Source organism: Sitophilus oryzae, unplaced genomic scaffold (assembly GCF_002938485.1).
Source record: "Sitophilus oryzae breed Bouriz unplaced genomic scaffold, Soryzae_2.0 scaffold_1385_pilon_pilon, whole genome shotgun sequence".
Lineage (NCBI taxonomy): Eukaryota > Metazoa > Arthropoda > Insecta > Coleoptera > Curculionidae > Sitophilus > Sitophilus oryzae.
The window spans coordinates 1,042,384-1,062,491 of record NW_022146043.1 but is presented as its reverse complement, the minus strand read 5'-3'; the positions used below and the strand labels follow the sequence as shown (position 1 = coordinate 1,062,491).

The 20,108-nt window shown below is 31.6% G+C and overlaps 2 protein-coding genes across 2 annotated transcripts; one reads left to right on the top strand and one right to left on the bottom strand.

Moving 5' to 3' along the window:
• Positions 1–997: 997 nt before the first annotated feature.
• LOC115875412 (palmitoyltransferase app) lies at positions 998–11,994 on the bottom strand. Its single transcript, XM_030890860.1, has 10 exons — positions 11,681–11,994; positions 11,455–11,623; positions 11,238–11,398; positions 10,999–11,183; positions 10,835–10,946; positions 10,328–10,482; positions 10,146–10,267; positions 9,825–9,918; positions 8,725–8,797; positions 998–2,169 (listed from the first exon to the last, which is right to left on the bottom strand). Exons 1-10 carry the CDS (start codon positions 11,730–11,732, stop codon positions 1,682–1,684), a joined length of 1,611 nt encoding a protein of 536 aa, XP_030746720.1. The 5' UTR covers positions 11,733–11,994; the 3' UTR covers positions 998–1,681.
• Positions 11,995–12,195: 201 nt separating this feature from the next.
• LOC115875411 (DNA-directed RNA polymerase III subunit RPC2) lies at positions 12,196–19,457 on the top strand. Its single transcript, XM_030890859.1, has 17 exons — positions 12,196–12,369; positions 12,421–12,575; positions 12,637–12,813; positions 12,869–13,157; positions 13,219–13,533; positions 13,708–13,959; positions 14,013–14,213; positions 15,747–15,909; positions 15,963–16,217; positions 16,273–16,473; positions 16,652–16,845; positions 16,902–17,099; positions 17,554–17,794; positions 17,854–17,997; positions 18,050–18,251; positions 18,411–18,524; positions 18,808–19,457. The coding sequence occupies exons 1-17, from the start codon at positions 12,295–12,297 to the stop codon at positions 19,025–19,027; spliced, it is 3,396 nt and encodes a 1,131-aa protein (XP_030746719.1). The 5' UTR covers positions 12,196–12,294; the 3' UTR covers positions 19,028–19,457.
• Positions 19,458–20,108: the final 651 nt, after the last annotated feature.

Below are 20,108 nucleotides of genomic sequence, written 5' to 3'. Positions count from 1 at the left end.
AAATATTGCTTATTCAAATTTATTATTATTTTCGTTTAATTTTATAAATAAAAGACAGTGTGTTGCATACAAGAAACTTTATTTTATATAAGGACGCATGTATGAAATACCTATGAAACATTGGAAACCGACGTTATGCCACGATCCACGATGGTTTTTGCAGTTCACAGTTCATAGCACAGCTTTTTAAGTTTTTAATGCCACTTTTTCACAATTATCACCGGTTGGAGTAAATAAAACTTGAATTAAACTCACAAGATAGCAATTATTACTTTGAAAATGGACGCTATAAACACTTTTCGGAATTTCTTTAATGAGAGCAGTTTAGATTTTGAAAGATTATTATGATTTTTGAAGATTCTGACTTTGACAAGAGAAAATTATTTCTGTTTTTGTTTGCAGTTGTTCTTAGCGACCGCTATAGCAGCGCCAGATCGCGTATAACGGTCGCGACCCAAAATAATTTCGCGACCCAAAATTTTTACGGGCTTTCCAATCTAAACTTGTTTCATTTATCTATGACCAAGAGATATCGGCAATGATAATGTTCTTGTCATTTGATCAAAATTCAGAATTTATTTTCTGTCAAAATAGCGCTAAAAATAACCCCAAAGCTGAACGTGCGCTAAAAACGGCGAGCGTTGTATTGACCATTTTTTTTTATTTATACTCGTTATTACTGCTAGCATAAACCGATAGACCTAAGTTTTGAATATAAAAACTTGTAACTAAATGTATAACTAATTAAATGATAGTATTCATATGTGTCATTTTTAAAATTTATAACAGAGATTTCTATCTCAAAGTTATAATATGTTCGAGCAATGTAAACAAATCGAAAATATAAAAAATAATCCAGTTATTTAGGCTTGTCGGAAGCGCTAAAGATTCATGAGTATTTCTATGCAAAAATCAACACGATACGATAATTATTAACGAAATGACGGCAAGTTTAAAATTATTTATTTTATTAAATCGGCGCGTCGCTGTCTCGCTTGCCTACTGGACTGCCCGCGGCCACGCGCCACAAGGTCGTTGTGCAATCCGGACGCTCAATTATTTCCAAGATCACAAGCCAAAAGCTGCATTAAGTTTCATTTTAAGGTTTAAAGTGTAAAAATACTTTTTATCCAATTTATGTCTTAGCGAACAAATACCAACTAATTGCTACATAGATTGCGCAACACCGTAAATATTGTTTGACGGTAAAAATTGATCAATTAAACAATTTGATTTTTATAAATAATATGCGAAAAAATAAATTCTAACTGCAATATGAAAATAAATATAAACATATAACATAACTTAGACATTACTACTTATTGTAAATTTGTGACAAATATTACAGCATAATTATGTCATAGGTAGAGAATATCTTTATATATATACAAAAAATGCTAAAATTAGAGAATGGTTGCGGTAAAGGAATAAATATTAATATGTAAAACGCGAGTCCCGCTCTCTTTTACAACCGCTATTTTGTTTCTTCTTAATCTACTATACAAAAATAAATATTTTCAATATTATCACTATATTTATAAGACCTAGTTGCTAAACTGAACTTTATACTTATAATATATTTATGTATAAATTTTTGTGGGCTTAAAGCTCTTGAACGTTTCATTTATCTTTTATACGCGTATCAAAAAATAATAAATTTCTTACTTCCTTAATAAAGCTGCTAAACCAGTACTTTCATCAACCCTGCCTGGCTATTGGCCCCCACGCTCGAATCTTCTAGCGAATCAAGATCCAACGCGCTCTCGATCATCGTCGTATCCTGCAACAGTTTCAGTCTACTAGCGCTCATCAGGTTGTTCTCTTTCTCCGAAACCGTCAAGTCGTTATCCATTTTTAGCTCTGGATACTTGGCTTTTTCGTTGATCTGAGCCAACATATGACTTTCTCTAAGTATGACGGGATCTAAATGGAGGTCGTCATCCACTGCGGTCTTTGATTGTTCGACGTTGTTCATATTTTCCGCGTAACTGCGCGATTTACTCATGATCTGAACAGTTGGGAGAACGTTGTTGTAAACTGGGGAGTGATTAAGGCTAGGTTGGCTTTTGTAGTGGCTGGACGAGTCTTCGGACAGTCTTTGAAGTGCTGGGGCTACAGCCAGGGGGTGCTCGCTCGAAACCAGATGCGTTACGCTACCCGCGTTACTTTCTGAAATCAAAATGGACTGATTTTAGTATTTTTAAAGCGTCTAAGAGGAGGTTCTCAATGGAAAATTTACTAAGTGCGATTGTTTATGTAATAATCAATTCCAATAAGCGTTCAAAAACCATATTAACAAAGGTAGAATATATGGTATACCGGGTGTTTTTTAAAAATGGTTCACTCCTATTACTTTTTCATCAGATACCAAAGCGACTATCTTTTGACATATTATTTTATGTTAAATGTCAAAAAGATAGCTGGACGCCATTTTGAAAAAAACTAAATAAAAAAAGGTTAAGTAATATCTTAATTGAAAGGTCATTTCATTCTTAATATATGACCAAATTTAAATTAATTAAATTAATTAAAATCACTGTCCCTTTCCCAAACAAAATTGCACCCTGCCAAAATTTTGAAAATGCTAAAATAATTTTAGTTTTTATTTTTTTTTTATTTTGGATCAAGTTTTAGTTTTGGTTTTATGAATTTTCAAGCCTGTATAACCAAAATGAATATAAGTGAAAATATTTTTTTAATAAAATCCATTGAACCATTAAACTTTTATGTTGAACACTTTTTTTCCAAACGTCAAATTAAAAAGTTATTAATTAGGAGGGGTCCATTTAACTGTGAACACCCTGTGCATGCTAAAATTTGTTGACCAAATTGATTAAAAAACACTAGAAACACAGATTTTTAACGTTCAGGTTATTTTCTTGTTGCAAAATATGTTTTGCCACATTTCGACGAAAATCGACCAGTGTGCGCCGTTTCTTTTCGATCATACGGTATTTGTTTTTTATTTTAACACTGAATATTTTCGTAAACTTTTTGGAATAACATTAATGCACAAAGACAAAAGCTCTTAGTAAATATTTTAGACAAGACTAAAAACTTTTCAGAATCAGTGTCTACATACCAGTAAGAATAATGAAAAAAATGTTTAAATACAATGAATAAATCCAATAAATAGCAGATAAAATAATAAAACTAAGCCACACAATATTCATCTCACGAAACCACTGACACAATTTTAACTCAATATAAAGCTCCTAAAGACATTCAAAGTACCAATATACTTATAAGCCAATGCAAAAAAATAAAATTATTTTTTTCAAATTATTATCATCTTAGTACAGTCTTATAATATAATGCAAAGATGATAGAGTGAAGCTTAAAAAATCTAACTCATGCTCAAACAACTTACCACCAATGATAGTGAGCCCACAAAACCATAGACCATTTACCTCCACCAATGAAATGCAAGGCGGAAAAAATAAGCCCATTTAAACAAAAAAAAATGTATCTTACTAAAATAATTGTAACAAGAACTTATATATCTACCAAAGCCAATAACTATCGTGTTTAGTTTCAAATGGCATATTTGATTTGAATAAAGTTGTGTTTGAATCTAACATTGAAATCGTTTTTCATGCACTCTCTTTGAAATCAAACATACATTTTAAATGTTAATAAAAATTCTATTCTTATAATTATACCAATGTCATTATAACATATTTTAAATCACATTTTAATCACTATACTGACAAAAACAAATTTTATATATATATATATATATATATATATATATATATATATATATATATATATATATATATATATATATATATATATATTTATAATTTTCAGCGCACTCAATTATCACAAAGATTTCAATTAATAATTACTTTAAAAACCTTAACAAATCCTACTAAATTTGTTACAAAATAGCAACATTTCTGTACCACAGGCTAGATATAAAAATTTGTTACAAAATTTGCTTGATTAAGCTCATTAAATATAGAAGCACATTGACAATAATTTAAACATTTAAACAATGTAAAAATGCTAAGATGTTTATCATAGATTAAGGAAGCCCTTAAATGGTATGAATGGAATGATATAATGAGATAAATACAGAAAAGAAACGTTTATCCTTTCTGTACAAATCATATAAATGAAACAGAAACATTAATTAAAAAGATTTAAAACAACATTCAATAATTTTATGAAATTTTTTATATAAATTTGTTGCTGAGGTCCCAATTAGGTTAGAAAATTATCTTTTGATAAGTTTCATTCTAAACTTCAGAGAGAGATGAGAGCCTTTAGAGTAATAATCTCTTTTTCTGTCAGTTTTTAGGGGACGTCTGTGTAATCGTCCCTTTCCTCGCTGGACTCGGCTGGACAGAGTTTATTTTGATTGACATTGTAGTAAAAGTTTATATATCATTTAATTCAATAAATAATTATCATTTAATTAACTCATTTAATTATTAAGTCATATCAACCTTTGGGATACAAAAAAGTCTAGCTCACGGCTACACAGAAAGCGTTTTGCGTCTAAAGCGCTTTTTGCGATTTTACCGTATTAAGCGCTTTTTTCGATTTGTATCCATTAAAGACACGCAAAAGACGCGGCAGGTCTGCAGTTTCTATCAAGATGTCAATTAGTAAAGTCGCAAGCTCGTGGATTCCCGGCTCGTCCAACAATCAATCCTGTGAGAAAGTGATAGGCGAGATCGGCGCCGTTAGCGTTGAAGAGACAAAGTTAAAAGATGCTGGGATTGAATTGTGGACGGGCCGGGGCATAGATTCGGCGACAAACACAATCTACTGCTAGTGCCAGTGGTGTGTGTAAAAATAATAATTATTTATTTTACGAATTTTACATTAGAGCGTGAAGCAGTCCACGTGTTTATCAAAAATATTGATATTTTAATACAAATTTTGTAAAAGGATAAAAGTGAATCCAATTGTTACGTGTAAAAAAACATTTGTTACACGTAAAAAACTATTTTTATTATTTTACGCGTATAAAACTATTTTTTACGCGTATAAAACTATTTGTTACATGTAAAAATTTATTTGTTCCACGTAAAAAAACTCTTTATTTACGCGTCAAAACTTATTGTTTCTGGTAAAAAACCTTTTGTTACGCAAAAAAAACACTTTTTACGCATAAAAAAACTATTTTTTACGCGTAAGAAAATATTCCTTTAATTTATTACTTTTTCAACATTTCAAACTACACTTTTTCAAATATTTCCTTCAAACTTTTGAATTTAATAGAATCTTCCTAACAGTAGATGTCCTTTATAAAAATATTTTTAGATAATACCCTAAAATGAAGAAAAAATGCATACTATTTAATTTATTTTTATTGTATTATTAAATATAACGTCCGCCTATGACGGGGTCTCATCTTAGAAAACGCTAAAGACGCTAAAGAAAACAAACTGATTTGTTTTCATTTACGTTTTTTGCGAGACACGCCGAAAGCTACACGCTTTTGGTGTAGCCACTCCTATATAATCCCGTTAGTGTATTTTGTTTTAGTCGCTAAAGACGCTTCACGCTAAAACGCAAAAAACGCTTTCTGTGTGGCCGTGGGCAAATTAGTCATAAATATTAAACGGTAATAGATACTTAAAAAAAGAATATTATATCTTTACCCTTTACTCCCATATTTTTGCAAATTCGCAAAATTTTTAAAATATCTTGAGTTTAGTAATATCGAGTATCTATAGTTTTTGAAATACAATATTTAGAAAACTATAACAGCAAAAGTTACTATACCACATGTTTATTGTCGGCTTTTAAAGTATTAAAGAGACTTTAATGACACCAATATTGATAGAAACAAAATATTCTTGAAAATTGTCATTAAAGTTTCACCGTATTCATATTTTAACCCAATGTTCCCAATTTGCAATTTCTTAAATATGAATTTAGAAAATATATTTCAATATTTTATTAAGGCTTGAATGAATATTATTGCTTAGATTGATTTCACCACTGAATAAAAAGACTAAAGTCGTGGCTCAGCATAGCTGGACGCGTAGAGCGTACCGTACAATAAAAAGTAAAATACACGTCAATACGCTTCGCCTGTATGTGGGGCCACTTCCATTTACTTCAATGCGTTTAAACGCTTCGCGGTCCTCTCCGCTCTCCCACACGCCTCATGTGGGGCCACGCACTAAGTATGGATTCAAATATTATTTTTTCAATCATACATTAAAAACGGAAGCTTTTCTCTTGACAAATTTCAGTATATTATATTTCTCATTATAACAGACATGATATTAATATTTATATCATTATCACGTTTATTTCTAGTATTTCTTGTTAATTTTATAATTAGTTGCAAGTGGAGAAATCTGAAATGACATTCATGTTCATGTCTGTGAACTGACATATATAATAATACAGATTAATAATAGGCATTAGTTGTTTCAACAGCGTATACATATTTTTGTTATAAAGCCACTAGTAACCCAAATTCAAGTCAACTTTATTGAAACCTCTACGCGATATCGCCAGGTTGATGGTATAGGCTTGGTGCATTCTCCGCCGGTGCTGCCACCATCGGAGAATAACGTAAACAACTAGTACTTAAAAATACATGAGTTTAAATAGCGGGAATACAAAAAATGTATTATTTAATTATTCTAAAAATGTTAGGAAGTATAATTTGTGAAAATTCTAAAAATAAAAATAAAAAAGTAAATATTTTAATATCTTCAGAAGGTCTAACTTGTATTATAATTTATTATTCCAGTTAAAAAAACTTTTTAGATGACTTCAACTACGGTAGCGAGCATAGTTTTAATCACCAGTTTTACTAGTTGGGCATAATTGAGTCTATTTCGGTTATAACAAAAATTTTTAAAGGTAATAATTATAATTTTAGAAGATGTTCATAAAACATTTAACCACTAGTACATTAAAAAAAAAGTATACCATTAATAATGGAAATTATATATTTTATCCTCTCATAGTATAAGTTTATTTAATTTTTTGATTATGTAACGAGCACTTTGTTTACTCACTTGTTTCGTCGAACTGCCTGAATCCATTTTAGCTTTTGATCAAATTGGTTAAGAAACTATGAAGCTATAAAATGCTGTCTCGGGAGAGTTGAATATCCGGGAAAGTTGAGTTATTGAATGTTATTGCACCCAACAACGCCCTCATTACGCTCTCCTTCACGCGTTAACATCTTTTCGGCAGTTTTATTAACATTTCAAATTGTCACAACACAACACTTATTTTTACTACCCGAACAGCGTTACGTCATACAAACCTCATACCTGAGGTGTTTTATAGTCTCAATAACTACACTAGCAAAAAACTAAAATACTTAAATATTATGACAAAACCACGATTTCAATCAATGACTAAAGAATATAAGGACATGTAACGCCCATATACGGGCTGCAGCAGAATTTGTGACCTTAGAGGCCATTCTTTTGATGGCAAACAATGAGTCATCATTTGGTCACCAGCGACAATTTTAGCGATTTTTAATAGTCTGTGTGTAGTGAACTTTATATAAACTTTATTACAATGGTGATTAGTTGTTCAGCTTTCAAGTGTAAAAGCAGCAGCGATAAGAAGAGCCAGGAGTTACGTTTCATAGGTAAATAAACAGTCCACTTCAACTTTTTAGCGTTTTCTTAATGAATTCGATAATTATTCTTCAATTTCAATTAACATCTATATGTACTTGATATGTGTTATACGTCGATACTAGTTTTGTATATTTTGTTAACATTTTAATACGTTTTTTCGTAATTAATTAGTATAATACACCATAGGCGTAGTCAAAACAATTAACAAAAAATATAAATATTGCTTCAAACAGGTTAAGAAAAATATGTGCCACAGCACTCTTTGGTGACATCGGCACAATTTGCTCTCGGGTGTTATTTGTCCTTGGATTCTTTAGTCATTGATTTCAATATTATTTTAATGCGATTAACATGACGGCGGCGTGAAGTAGGTACTTATAATTTCTGATTTTTTCCGTTGAAGCGCAGCGGTCGGAATTTGTTGAAATCAACTAAAATGCACCAAGCCTATACTCCTTTCTTAAGCTTTTTAATCAATGGATTTCACCCAAAAAAAGGTTAATTTATTTTTGTATTCAATTTAAATTATTTTGTACGTACATCTGACTGAATTCGGGTTTGGGATAACCGTCGATTTTGACGTTTTGTACGTTATTTTTTTCGAAATGGACATGTTTGGCGGACGTACAAAATTCGTCGGCTGAAATATGAACGTTCTCATAAATACAAGTGCTCTGTGGCCTGGGTTTCATCCTCCCCACATTGTTCTCTCTAGTTCTCACCCTCTCTAAAGTCGAAGCAGGTAGATTCTTTCCAAAAGTAGACATATTGTACCGTTTTTCTGGGGGTGTGTACGGTCTAGTAAACGGTTCTTCGTCCACGCATGGCGGAGGAGGTTCATGTCTAAGTCTATTGGTTTGATACAGGGTCAATTTCAAGTCGTAAGGATTGTGGTACTGTTCATAATCGTAGTATTCGTCCACGCATCCGTCTAGCCGTTTCAACTGAGGTAGACTGAAGCTATTTTTCACCCTTTGATCGGTGAAATACGCTTGGCCGTTGTGTGCGATGTTTGGTCTTTGGTATAAGTTATAGGGCGCTATGAAGGGCGTTTGAGAAGGGATAACTTTGGGGTTGGCGCAATTCCTGGACGGGATGATTTGTTGCGCGCGATACAAGTGACGTTTCAAGGGACTGTACATACCTGTGATTTCTGTCGTTTGACGGTAAATCCCCGGCAGTTCTGTAGAATTCATTGTTATATGGTTTGGACCATTCTAAAAAAAATATTTTTTTTGTGTAATTCATAAATGTATCTCTATATAGGAGTAAAACTCCCTGTATATAAATAAACAGAGAGTTTATTTATATACAGTATATTTTGATGTGGTGTTCTACCGAACATTATTTCCACACACACAAAGAGTATAATATTTAAGTAAATAATATTTTGTATATTATTATAATTACTAAATATTGTTTATAACTTTTTATTTTTTCAGATAAAAAACGAGATTTGGTAAGTTAGATATGACATAAATTAGGATTGATTGACGTATTCAATTGTTTTTGGTCACTTCCTGTTTCACCGAAAATTACTACAACTTTTCCTTTATAAATGACACTCTGACGAATGAATGACATAGCACATGTCAATTTTTGACATTTTCAATTAAAATAAAATAGAATTTCAATTTAGAGTGCCATGGCCATAAATGTAACGACAATTTGACTCGAAATACCAAGGGTGTGGTACCAAATTATTTGTAAAAAATGCTTTTTACAAATATGCTAATGAGCCACACTTGTTCCATTTGAAAAAAATGAGATATGATTAAAATACGATTTGGGCATCTTTTAACCAGCCAGGAAAAGACACGAAAAACATTAGAAGATCAAATGGATTTTCCAAGACCCCTTGATTAAAAATTAGTGTTTTTTACATAGCCAAGGCACTCTAGATTGAAATTACGATTTTTTTTAAGCAACGATTTTTTTAAACGAGAATGTCAAAAGTTGACGTATGATATGTCATTTTATTCAGAGTGTCATTTTCTATTGAATAAAGTAAAAAAATAGAAAGGGTGCTATTTAAAAATCAAAAGTTGTTATTTCCGGTAAAACAGGAAGTGACCCAAAACCAACAGAAAACCTCGATCAATCTTAATTTATGTCATATACTAACATACCAAATCCCATTTTTTAAATCCCATATTTAAATAAAAAAGTTATAGGGGTGAGGCACTTTTGAGACGCACCCGGTATAATTACATTGTTATAAAAAGATATAAAAGTTCAACTTACTTGGGTCTTTAAACCATAATTTGCTAGAGGCACTGGGGCTTCAGTAGTTGTCTGGCATATTTCTAACCTATAGCATTCTGTCACTATTCCTCTTCTAAAAATGAACATAATAGTAAGGTCTTATTAAACACATAGTTCATTAAAAATAATAATTTTCTTCCAAATGTAAAACTTCTATTTAAGCAGATAAGTTATATTGATACTATAATTTAAGATAAATCAGCTTACTAAAACTGTATCTTTTTTAAATATGGAAATAAATTACGTTAAAACTCAAAATTTTAGAATAAATAATAAGCATATTTACATATTTCAGTTTACCTATCAATCAGCGATGGAGTAACTGGTCCACATAAAATATGAAAACAATTTAAACATACATTGCCCCTAGAATAGGGGTTGAAACTTTCTTGCCCCCTTTTTCCTGTAAATGAGCCCTTGATCTACAAAAAAGAAACATTAAGAATTAAAGAGAAATATTGAAAAAACATCTTTTGTCATACATCTTCATTAGTAGTTTGATTACTAGTAGTCAAGTAGGTATGAAATCCTGCTAAACCCAAAATACTCCAAACACTAAAGAAGCATATAACAGCAACAATAACACTAGGGGGCGATTCTTTTACAGCTTCTAAAAATTGTTTATCTTCCCTAGTCACTAAAAAATAAACATATTAAACATTAAAATTCTAATTATTTGATATTAAGATTTAGATAAACATTTAAAAAGTATTTTCATTAATAAATCAAGTTTTTATTCCTATAATAAAAATACAAAATTTTATAGATAAAAATATCATGACTAATAATACCTTTCTAACTTCAAGTATTACTTTACTTTTTTAAAAGTAATAATTTAATTTTTGTAAGGCATGTCGTAAATATAGGTATAATCCCAGAAATTTATTTACAAAAGATAAAGTACTACTAAAAAAATAACATTCTAGCAATATTGACGTTTCTCAGTACATGAAGGACTTAACATTTGATTGATTAGTAAATGTACTCACTTAAAATGAGATGAGCAACAGCACAGGCAAATATAAAAACTGCTAGAAATGCTAAGGATATAATAAACATATAAAAGAACCGATAATTTCTTCTACCAACACAATTTCCTACCTAAAAAATATAATAACTTTATATACCATTTCTTTATTACAATTATACTCACCCATGGGCAATGATGGTCAAATCTGTCGACACAATTATCACAAATACTACAATGTGATGCTCTAGGTGGTCGAAATAGTTTACATGTAAAACAATACTTTAATTTAATTGTTTGTCCTTTAATCAAAACCTCTTTTGTTCTTGGTGGTGGTCTGTAAGTTGGGCTATTGGCAGAATTCGTTACCTCTAATAAGAAACAAATATAACTGCTTGTCAAAAACTGAGTTTACTTAATTGTACCTATTTGTTTCTCAACATAAGCTGCTTCTTCAGATGTCGCTCTTGGTATAATTCCAGGATCGGACAAGCTTGTTCTTAATAAGGAAGACATAGTGAACAAGAATAAAAATGCCCCAATGATTGGTATTGCAACAGTAACATTTTCAGCTAAGTATTTACAACTAAAAACAAAATAGACAATTAATGTACAATCAGATATGTTATTATTTGAACTTACTCAAATATAAAAAAGAGAGTACATGTTCCTGTAATCAAAAACACAGTCAACAAAAACACCCCAGCATTAGGAGCTGTCATAAACCTGCCGCTACAATAAAACTTGTTTCTACCTTGAAAGATTTCCCATTTTCTCGTAACATGATCTTGTGCCATGGTCATATTCGTACCTAAAATACAGCTTTTAGTCAATAACATCAGAGAAACCTTAATCTTAAGATACTTACCTGATACATGCGTACGACATAAATCAGGCAAATTAGAACGAAGTAGAGTCATAAATTTTGTAAATTAAAGAAAATTTAACTAAGAGAAACCTAAATATAAAAACTAAAAATTAATTTGATTGTTCAACTTAGCATTTTATCTGCAGTAAGTTTTTCTTTTAAGCCTACATAATTTGCACATTACTAATAATAAACAATTATACATTTTACTTCATAATTGATTTTAATTGGAACACAGTGCTTTTTTTGAAATTCGTCACTATTCTAATCAAAATAGATTGTTGACTGACAAATTAAGAAAACATTCCGACATTTTTCCGATTATAATCCATAATCTTTGACGTTTCGTTGCCCTTGACCTACAATTACAATTTTTGAGGTGGAAAAATAGCAACTGTTGCTACAGGTGTTCATATTTAGTGTCTTAAAGCCAGTTATCATATACGTTTCTATCTTCACTTTAATATGATAAACTGAGCTGTGGCCCTAGTCTACTTAATTATTCTGTGGCCTACTGTAACCTAAAATGTTTTGAGAGATTTGAGCATTTATAATTTGGAAAAAGTTTTTAATAGTTATTTTGATAATTTGATAATTGTTAAAAACTATTAAAAATGACGATTACTGATAATGTGATACTCGAAGATTTTGGAACTGGTTCTTTTCGAAAACCCATCAAAGAAATAGAAGTATGTTAAAAAATTTATTTACCACTTTTTATTAATATAGTTTATTTACAGGAAAAATGGAAATTAGTGCCGGCATTTTTAAAAATTAAAGGATTAGTACGACAACATATCGATTCCTTTAACTATTTTATTAACGTCGAAATTAAAAAAATTGTGGAAGCCAATAATAAAGTTACCTGTGATGCAGACCCTTTGTTCTACATTAAGTAAGATATTGGATATTCTTTCCATTAATACATTCTACAAATCTTTCTATGTTTTGTAAAGGTACACAAACGTTCATGTAGGAACCCCAGATGTAGATGAGGGATTTAATATTAGCAAACCGACAACACCGCATGAATGCAGATTGAGGGACATGACTTATTCGGCCCCAATATCTGTGGACATAGAATATACAAGAGGAGGTCAAAGAGTGGCTCGAACTGGTTTATTAATTGGAAGGTAATTGGAGGAGGAGATATTTTATTTGAAGTGCTTAGTTTATTTTTATTTCTAGAATTCCTATAATGTTAAAATCTTCAAACTGTGTTTTAAGTAATAAATCAGAATTTGAATTAGCTAAAATGAACGAATGCCCTCTAGATCCAGGAGGCTATTTTGTAGTGAAAGGGCAAGAAAGGGTTATTTTAATTCAAGAACAATTATCAAAAAATAGGATGTTGGTAGAAGAAGGAAAATGGGGAACTCAGTGTCAAGTAACGAGTTCAACTCATGAGAAGAAGACTAGAACGATTGTTTTTATTAAGGGAAACAAGTATTTTATGGGACATAATATATTTACAGATGTAAGTGAATAATTTTGGGTAACTAAACATTTTCTTTTTAAAATAATTGACTTTTTTTTAGCCAATACCTGTTTCCGTTGTTTTCAAAGCAATGAATGTTTTAAGCGATAAGGAGATCTGTGAACTTATAGGTATATCAGACATTCATAAACTTACTCCAACTATGGAAGAATGCCACAAATTAAAAATTTATACTCAAGAAGCTGCCCTTAGATATTTAGGCAGTAAGATCATAGCAAAAAGATATGCCCCTTCTGCATCCAAGGTAAAAACTCCAACCGATGAGGCCAGGGATCTTTTAGCCACAACAGTCTTAGCACATGTTCCTGTAGAAGATTTTGATTTCAGATTAAAAGCAGTATACTTAGGTCTAATGGTAAGATATTTGATTATGAGTGGTTGTACAGAACTATTTGAATATAATTTTTTAGCAGCTTTTAAAACCAATTTTTCACTATTGCCTAGTGTTTGCCGACATTAAAAAATTGTTTTTTTATGTTTTTCAAAAAAACAATTTTTATAACCTTTCTACTACTATTTTTTATTGTAGACTAAAAGAGTTATCCAAGCACAGACTGACAAAAAGTTTCTTGATGACCGTGATTATTATGGTAACAAGAGAATGGAGCTTGCAGGATCCCTCTTATCTTTAATGTTTGAAGATGTTTTTAAACGATTTAATTATGATCTGAAGTCTATAGCCGAGAAAACCATACCCAAAATTAGGGCAACCCAGTTTGATGTAGTAAAATATATGAGGTCTGAGTTAATAGCCAACTGTTTAGTATATGCTATTTCGACAGTAAGGATTTTCTAAAAGTATGTTTTCGTTTGTTTGATAATATTTTTCTCTAGGGCAATTGGACAATTAAGAGATTTCGTATGGAAAGATTAGGGGTAACACAAGTTTTATCTAGGTTAAGTTATATTTCTGCCTTAGGCATGATGACGAGAGTTAATTCACAGTTTGAGTCGACTAGAAAAGTTTCTGGACCGCGGTCTTTACAACCTAGTCAGTGGGGCATGTTGTGCCCTAGTGACACTCCAGAAGGAGAGGTAAGTTCAATTATTTGTCTCTTTAAAAAAGTCCTGTGGGTATTTCGCCACTGTAAGGAATTCTACAAAATAAAATAGTTATTTTTTGTAGGAAGCAAAAAAGAATTTTTCTGCTTCTATTGACGGGACGAGATATTCTTCCCGAAACGTTAAGCATTTTTTTGTCCGTTAGGCAAATTTGTTTATAAGTAAATCCCTGCAGGAATTTTTTGAAGATTTTTTCAATTATTCAGCTATGATTATACAGGGTGAGTCTTAAATAAGTACAAATATTTTCAGGGCTGGTAGATCTCGATAAAAGAAACATATTTTCTCTACCGTTTTTCAAATAAGTCCAAAATAACCTACTTTTTTTTAGAACTTTAGAATTTAGAATGAATGGGAGGGGGGTTAATTTAATAATTATTCCGATCCCGAGGTTAATTTAATTAATATTCCGATCCCTGTTCCTGCATTGGTTTTGGAAGCATCAGTATACCAAGTTATGGTATGGTCTTTTAACTGCTGGGCAGACGTTTCTCTCTTCCAATCCTTTTTATTGCTCAACACTACATTGAGATGTTTCTCAAAGTTGTACGTTCTTGGCATATAACTCACTGAGAGTTGCAGGAGTGGTATTTTCTTTTTGAGGGTGTTCCAAGCCCCTGCTCTGACAATTCTCCCACTACTGATTCCGTTAGTAACTATTCTAATCATTGTCGCATTTTCATATCTACCAATGACAATGTGCAGTGGTGTTAGATCTAGAATGGCCTCCATTGCTGCTGTTGGACAGGTTCTCATGGCTCCTGTGATGCAAACGCATGCTAGTCTCTGGACTTTGCACAGGTTTAGCCTTGCCGTCCGTTGCTCTAGTTTTGTGTACCAGGCAACTGCTCCATAAGTAATCATGGGTCTTACTATCATGGTATACATCCAGCGCAAAATGTTAGGGGAGCAGCCCCATCTATTTCCGGCCAGTCTTCTGCATATCATGAGAGCCTTTGTGGCTTTGCTGGTAGTGTTCTTAATATGCCTGTTCCACAGGAGTTTACTGTCCAGGGTTATTCCCAGATATTTAACTTCCTGTGATGGCAGTATTTCCTTTCCATCTAGTTGGATTCTTTTCAAGCTTTTCAGACTTCGCTTTCTGGTAAATGGCACTATCGCGGTTTTATCTGAGTTGATACTGAAAAACCTACTATTAATAGATCTAATAACCTAGTTATTTTACTTTGAAAATAACCTAACCAAATTTTTCAAAAAAAACTCATAATCGTATTTCTGAGTTCGAAATGTTCTAGCCTATTTTCTTTGGCCTAATTACACATTCTCGGTATCTGCACATTTATTCTCATTCTTTCTGGGGGAACGTTCTCCAAAAATAAATTCTCTAAAATATTATATTTGGGTCACCCTGTGTATAGTTGTTATGTTATTGCATGCATTTTTTTATAAAAAAAGATTGCAGTGAAAATATCAAATAGAAAACTGAAATGAAACTTTTGCTATACTGTACTACTATACTTATATGTCATTTATTTTAAATTTCAGTCATGTGGATTGGTCAAAAACTTGGCTCTTATGACACATATAACCACTGACATAGATGAATATCCTTTAATCCGATTGGTTAGAAATTGTGGTGTAGAAAACATTGAAATGGTTGCTAGTATTGCCATACATTCTTCTGCGGCCTTTATTGTATTTTTAAATGGTAAAAGAGAATGTCTTTTATATTTTTTGTTGCTTTATAGTATTTATTTCCAGGTAATATTGTGGGAATTACAACAAATTACAGAAAACTTTTGAAAGTTTTCCGCTTAATGAGAAGAAAAGGAAAAATATCGAATTATGTGTCAATTTATCCCAGTTTTTTACACAAATGCGTCTATATTAGTTCAGATGGTGGTAGATTATGCAGACCGTATATTATTGTAGAACATGGCATACCGTTGGTTAATAAACACCATATGGATGAACTCGAAAATGGTATAAGAAGTTTTGAAGATTTTCTCCATGATGGTCTGTACCTATAGGGTTTTGAATTATATTCTTTTTATGATAAAATGTTTTCCAGGTCTAATAGAATTCTTGGATGTCAATGAGGAAAATGACAGTTACATTGCTTGTTATGAAAAGGATATTACCGTGCAAACAACCCATTTAGAGGTAGCAACATTTACTCTCTTGGGTGTATGTGCCGGATTGGTTCCATACCCCCACCACAATCAAAGTCCAAGAAATACCTATCAATGTGCTATGGGAAAACAAGCAATGGGTACTTACTGTTATACAGGGCGTCCCAAAAAATTCGTAACAAATATAATTTTTTATTATTGAGGTATTTATTTTTTTTTAAAAAACCTAAAAATTTTCCCATTTTGTTGCGAACTTTTTGGCACACCTTGTATACTGTTGCGCATTTTTTGATTTAATATAACGCTAATTATTTATAGGAACTATTGGATACAACCAAAGGAATCGTATGGATACTTTATTATATAATTTGGTATATCCACAAATACCTATGTGTAAAACAAAATCTATTGAACTAACTAACTTTGACAAACTTCCTGCTGGTCAAAATGCCACTATAGCCGTAATGAGTTACAGTGGTTACGATATTGAAGATGCGTTAATTTTAAATAAAGTAAAAATTAACATTTTTAATTAAAAAAAAACGGTTAATATATAATTTATTTTTAGGCATCTATTGACAGAGGTTTTGGAAGATGTTTAGTTTATAGAAATTCCAAATGTATTATGAAAAGATATCCAAATCAGACATTTGATAGAATTCAAGGACCATTAATTGATACGCAGACAAATCAGAGTATGTGGAGACATAGTTGTCTGGACAATGATGGGATAGTAAGTCCAGGAGAACAGATACAAAATAAACAAGTACGTTATATCTACTTTCTTCAATGATTCTTTCAATGTTACATTGTATTACTGTCAATTATTGTATTGAAGATATGTACTTTCTCTTTCACATGAGCAAGAGATGATATTGTTGATATCATTAAGGCATTTCGTAAATTACTCTACATTGTTCCTCGTAAATGTCATTGTTTGAGGTTTGAGGTTGATAATTTTATTGACAGATATCAGCGGATATTGATCATTGTCAAAATTTAAAATCGGTTCACTGTCAATTATTGTCACTATATAATATTCAATATCATAATATAACTAATAATTTCAGTAACTCAATAAAATAATTCTTAAGGCATTTAAGGTACCTTTTAGCACATCCTGTTTTAAGACATAACAATAAAGCAACAATTGACAGATATGTCTATATTTTAAAAATAATCTTTTTTACTGGAATAAAAATTATTTTATTTAATTGTAGATTTTGGTTAATAAATCTGTGCCCACTGTATCTGCAGTACCAGGCGCAACTAGTAATGTAGCAGTTGAATATAAAGACACACCATTGGCGTACAGAAATATTGAATCTAGTTATGTAGAAAAGGCATTGATTACTACAAACGAGGAAGATACGACCCTCATCAAAATTTTGTTGAGGCAAACTAGACGTCCCGAAATCGGAGATAAATTTAGTTCTAGACATGGACAAAAAGGGGTTGTTGGTAATAAAATGAAACCAAATCTTCTTGTTTAACATCTAAGTTATAAAATTTATTTTTAGGTTTAATAGTAGAACAAGAAGACATGCCTTTTAATGAACAAGGTGTATGCCCGGATATTATTATGAACCCGCATGGGTATCCATCCCGTATGACGGTTGGTAAGCTCATGGAACTGCTTTCTGGCAAAGCAGGAACTGTTGAAGGTATGTACATCTTCAAATAATAATATCTTGGTTTTAAAACATTTTATATCAGGCAAGTTTCACTATGGGACAGCTTTTGGAGGATCAAAAGTAGAGGATGTGGGGTATGAGCTGACAAGGCACGGCTATAACTACCAAGGTAAAGACGTATTTTACTCGGGAATAACGGGAGAGCCTTTAGAAGCTTACATTTATTCTGGTCCTGTCTATTATCAAAAATTAAAGCATATGGTTCAAGATAAAATTCATGCCAGGTAAGAAACAACTACTATTATACAATTAAAAATATTGATATAGTCTGTCCAATTGAACAATCCCTGACAGTCTGGCATTTTAATTCACAGGCTAATCTATATTTTCTGTCATTTTTTGGATGTCGACTGTCGAAATCTATTCTATCTAATATTTTTCAGAGCAAGAGGTCCCAGAGCTGTATTGACTAGACAACCTACAGAGGGCAGAAGTAGAGATGGAGGATTGAGGTTAGGTGAAATGGAACGCGATTGCCTTATAGGCTATGGTGCTAGGTATGTTATTCATATAATTAATATCTATTCCTTCTTTCAGTATTTTTAAACGATATATATATATATATTTTTATTTATGTAGGGAACAGAACATTTTGTACGTACATAGTTAATTAGGTCATGATTTTTTTTTGCAAAACAGCAAATTGCGAAACTTGCTGCAATTGGGGGTTGGAACCATTGGTGTTACAACCTCCAACTGTAGTAAGTTTCACATACTGCTCTTTTGCAAAAAAAATCATCACATCTAATTAACTATGTACCTACATGTTTTTTTTTACAGCATGATGTTGGTAGAACGCCTTATGGTATCCAGTGATCAATGCGAGGTAGACGTTTGTAACCAATGTGGAAGATTAGGATATTGTGGCTGGTGTAATAGTTGTAAAAGCTCAGGACAAGTATCTACGATTACTATGCCCTATGCTTGTAAATTATTACTGACAGAGTTGCAAGCTATGAATATTACAGCTCGTTTGTCATTGAGCCACTACTGCAAATAATAAATTATTTATGTATTTGTAAAAAGGTAAAACAAAATAGTTACCTATCATGATACAAACAAAACTTTTTAGCATGAGTTTTCTTTGTATCATGGTTACCTATTTTTTCTATACCGTATAATCGAAAACAAAACGGCGTCAAGTTACCTTAGGAACGACGGTCGCTGACATCATATAATTTTATATACCACAAAATGTCAACTATGTCGTGATTTTTAAGGTAAGTTGGCGCTGTTTTTTACACACTTAAAAAAATATGCTAAAGATTACAAATTATATTATTTCAGATATTTATGAATTAAAACTTTGGGTTTATTTATTAATTTATTTTTGTGGGATTATCGTCAGCGTTAAATCAGTTGTTTTGAATGTATTTTTTAATTGTTAATATCTCCTTTGTAAATATAGATTAAGCTAAATGTTTAAATATTGTATATTGTTAATTTTTCTGCATTTTTATTTAATAAAAATAGAAAAACATATTTTTTTATTATCATATAATCAGTAAATTCATCGTCAAGGACCTATTAGACAAAAAAAAGTTAAAATAAGATCTGCCGTGCCCAACGAGAGAATACATGACAGTGGCAGTTATCTGACACTTTATTTCACTGGCGAATTGCATTTTCTGTCAATTTTCGGATGCCGACTGTCGAAATCTTCTCCGACTCGTTTGATAGACTCTTACTAAGTGATTATTTTTGTTCATTTAAGCTATCAAAAATAATCCAAACGATTTTTTCTCTATAATAGAAAGATATGACAACGATATGCGGTCTTAGCGGAGGCGTTATTTTGGCAACTATGACATTTAAAGTGTCATAATAACCGTTTGTGCGCTATTTACGTTACCGCATGCCGGTATTTAGGTGGAGAAGACCCAGGTAACCTTGGAAGAAGAGAAGACGCCGCGCGCCGTGCGGTTATTTGACAGTTTCGGAACATTATTTTATCAGTTGAGATACTGTATTTTTTATAAAAATTGAGATAACTCTTTATTGGGCTAAATTGTAGGTATTCTTTTTTAGACACACTTTCTTTTGGACACTAATTAAAACTTCTGATATATTTAATACCTATT